The 3,369-nt window shown below is 45.7% G+C and overlaps 1 protein-coding gene across 1 annotated transcript in view; it reads left to right on the top strand.

The window, feature by feature from the left end:
• The window catches only part of ZNF618 (zinc finger protein 618), a 96,566-nt gene that overhangs the window by 15,911 nt on the left and 77,286 nt on the right, over window positions 1-3,369 (top strand). Inside the window, exon 2 of the mRNA XM_035891875.1 lies at window positions 2,040-2,296. Within this exon, the coding sequence (XP_035747768.1) occupies window positions 2,128-2,296 (169 nt within the window). The 5' untranslated portion in view covers window positions 2,040-2,127. The remainder of the gene's footprint in view (window positions 1-2,039; window positions 2,297-3,369) is intronic.

Raw genomic sequence — 3,369 nt, 5'->3', positions numbered from 1 at the left:
TATATATATATATATCTCATTTTGCCTTCACTTTAGGTGCAAAGCTGGCTTTCGCTGACTGCTTTCACCTTTCTGTCTACCAGTGGAAACTGTACTGGTTTGATTTTGATCTTCCTCTGCTGTTCCACTCTCCCTCCCCTCCCCCCCCTTGCTTTTGCTGCCTTTATCAGTGTTTTGCCTTTCACACCTTCTCGATTTGATTGATTTTCAATTAATCCTGCCCTTTGCTGATTGCTGAATGTTTCCTACTTTTGCTCCTGGCTTCTGCCTTTCCCTTGGCTTTAGAAGATGTGCTCAGCCACGCCGCTGCCAGCTGAGATTGATGGACCTTTTGGGCATCCAATAATATTACCATAGAGATCATCCAGCTTTCAGCCACGTTTTCGCTGTCTTAATTCATCTTTCTCCCTTGTAAAAGCCCTGTGTGATTTTGGGAGCATGGGGGGCGTATGTGTGAGGACGATGGGAATGAGTGGGGAGGCAGGTCAAGGCTAATTCTTGCTGTTTAGGGGCTATTAATTGTACTTTTCATTCCATAATGAGAACGAAGGGATGAATAATAAAATATCTGGCAATATGCTGTGACTGACCCATTTGGAAATAGCAACTACGTGGCCGTGCAGGAGGTTGTGCAGTAATTACTGCAGAAGATTTGTTCATCTGCTCCTCTCATCTCCGTCTTCCTAGTATTACCTGGGCGCTTTCGCCTGCAGTTGCCGTGTTTCAGTTTGTCCCCCAGCTCCATAGCCCATGTCGGAAAGCATTGCAGCTGTTTTCTAACATTTTTATTCGTGCTTTGTTCTGGCTTTCTGTGATGTTCCAAGCAGCGGGATTTCCTTCTCTTTCGCCATTGCATGGCCTAGTGACTCTCATCCATAAGTTCAGGCTATTTTTCACTTTATTTTGCCCATTGCTTCTGCTTAAAATGCTTTCAAACACCTTTGGCTGCTCCCAGTGTTTACACAACTCTAAATATGTCACAGTCTTTAAAATCTCTGTTTCTGGGTAGTCTAAGCTATTATATATTTAGTTCTTCTGATTTCTGCACAGACTGAACCAGCAATTATTGGATCTTTGCATTGCACGTTGGAATTTATTACTAGCCAGTATCAAAACTAGGGTGCACATAGCGAGTGGCGGGATGGTGCATTGGGAACGGGAGCTACGCTGGCTTGTTCTGGTCCTCATCTGTTGTACTCAAACTCCTTCTGCCTTTTGCCATCATAGCACTTGTTCATGTTGTTCTACAGCTTTGGGGTGTCCTGTTCCCTTCCTTTTCTTAAGGAGTTTGGGATATTTGTTTATTTAGATTGATTTTTCCCATGAATTTCCAGCTTTCCCTTTTCCAAGATGAAAACACATACTTTCCCCTTAATCTGTTTCTAAATACACTGGACCCCTCCCTTCTTCCCTCTGCCTTTCCCCATCCATCACGCTTTCCCTGTCATCTTTGATACTTGTATCTGTCCACAACGTAGTAGTCTCCCTAAATACCATTACACTACAGCTGATCCCCTTTGATCATCACTGTGTGTGTTAAATTTAAGGCCACGCGGATACTGTAGGATGTTAGGTTGCTTTGGAAGGTTAAAGAGGGGATGCGCTGGGAGATTAACTCACGGAGGAGTGCACAAGGGTTGAGATAGCTTCAAATTAAAAATGTCAGGAGGGTACGGCTTTTCTTTGCATGTATGGAATAGTCTTGGCATCGTCCTTGATGTCAGGACTGCTGGAGTTGGGCTCCTGGACTGCTAGGAGCCAGGTGAAATTCCATGCTCTTGTTTAGTGGTCCAGTCCGTTTATGGCTGCTACTGTGGCTTGTGATGATTAAGGTTATTTTCATTACTAGCAAATGGTTTTATTACTTTTGTCTGGTTAAATTTTAATTGCTTGCCATATACAACAGACACGTGTACCTACCCATACTTACTTTAAATAAACTGCATTAAAAGAAAATACCTTTAATTATGTCCTTGTGATGAGAAAGTGAGCACTTGACAATGAGGATTCATGTTTTCTCCTCTTTTCCCCCCATTCAGGGAGTGTTTGAAGAGGAGCCCGCAGAGCCCAAAAGCAGAGGGCTCCGATTCGGTGACATCCCAGTCCTCACCGAGTGAAGAGGCTGGAATGATGACTGAGGTGAAGGTGAAAACAGAGGTACCAGATGACTACATCGAAGAGGTGATCTGGCAGGATGACACCAAAGATTCCAAGAAGAACATAAAGGATGGGCCAGGAGATGTACCCGCAGAGATCTGCGTGGTCATAGGTGGGGTTCGCAACCAGCAGACGCTCGGTAAGCTGTGGGGTAACACACCACACTGTTTGGTTCCCTTGGTGCTGGGGAGAGGAACGAAGTTCTGGAGAGCTGTTCATGGAAGCTTGGCTCTGCTGGAGGGACCAGAGCCAAGCTGCAGATCAGTCTCCGGGTCCTGGCTCAGGATTATTGACCTTCTTTAACTTTTGCAGTCTGTTTGTAGCTTGTCACCCCTTGTCACCCATGTCAGACTCCACCAAGATCTAAGAGAATAAGCTTTCTCTAAGAGAAAGCTTATTACTTTCTTTTGCCATGTGAAATGACTTGCCCATCAGTCATGTGCAAAACTCCTGGCGAACCTAGTGGTGGTAGGTTTGTTGGACATAGAGGAGGAGGCGGTCAGGAGGAAAGCCTGAGAAAAAGTTGAAATGCTTTGAGGAAAATTGCTTTGCGGAAAGCAGCTGCTTTCTGTGAATAATTAGATTTAGCTCAAAACCAGGTTTTACAGGTTGCCGTGTGTTTGTTTTTCTGATCACTAGTGACGTTGTGGGAATAATTTTGACTGTTGGCTGGCCATGGTATGCCACTTCCAAACCAGCTCTTCCTATCCCCACGCCACCTCCAGCAATGATGAGAAGGTTTTTCTTTTTTTTTCTGTGAACATCAAACCATCCTCTCCTCCCGCTCCAGGGAAAGGGCTCCTGGAGAGGCACTGCTCTTGCTAAAGGGACTGCCTTGTTGGTTCTGACATGGAGCAGGTCCCAGCAGTGACTTCTGAGGGCCAAAGGCAGTGGCTGATACAAAGAAGAAAGAGCAGTTGGGCCATATTTCCTTGGAGGGACTTAGGAGAATGCTAACTTGCGCTGCCCAGCACTTCTGTTGGGATTGGTTTGTCTTGCAGGGGGAGAGAAAAGAAGTATTGATGTTAGATTTGCCCTTGGTTTTTACTTGATCATCGTCCATGCTGTTGGGAAGAAACCCTGGAGGGTGTCAATCAACTGGCGATTGTATTGGAAGCACTGTTGTCCTGCCTGTCCTCCCTTTCCCAGTAGGACAGCCACTAGGAACGGCAGGGGGGGAGGGCACTGCTGTTTATGCAGGGGCAAAAAACT

The sequence above is a fragment of the Egretta garzetta genome, unplaced genomic scaffold (assembly GCF_000687185.1).
Source record: "Egretta garzetta isolate BGI_Z169 unplaced genomic scaffold, ASM68718v1 scaffold143, whole genome shotgun sequence".
NCBI classification, from domain to species: Eukaryota; Metazoa; Chordata; class Aves; order Pelecaniformes; family Ardeidae; genus Egretta; species Egretta garzetta.
The sequence above is the reverse complement of the archived record's forward strand: the minus strand, read 5'-3'. Positions and strand labels throughout refer to the sequence as shown.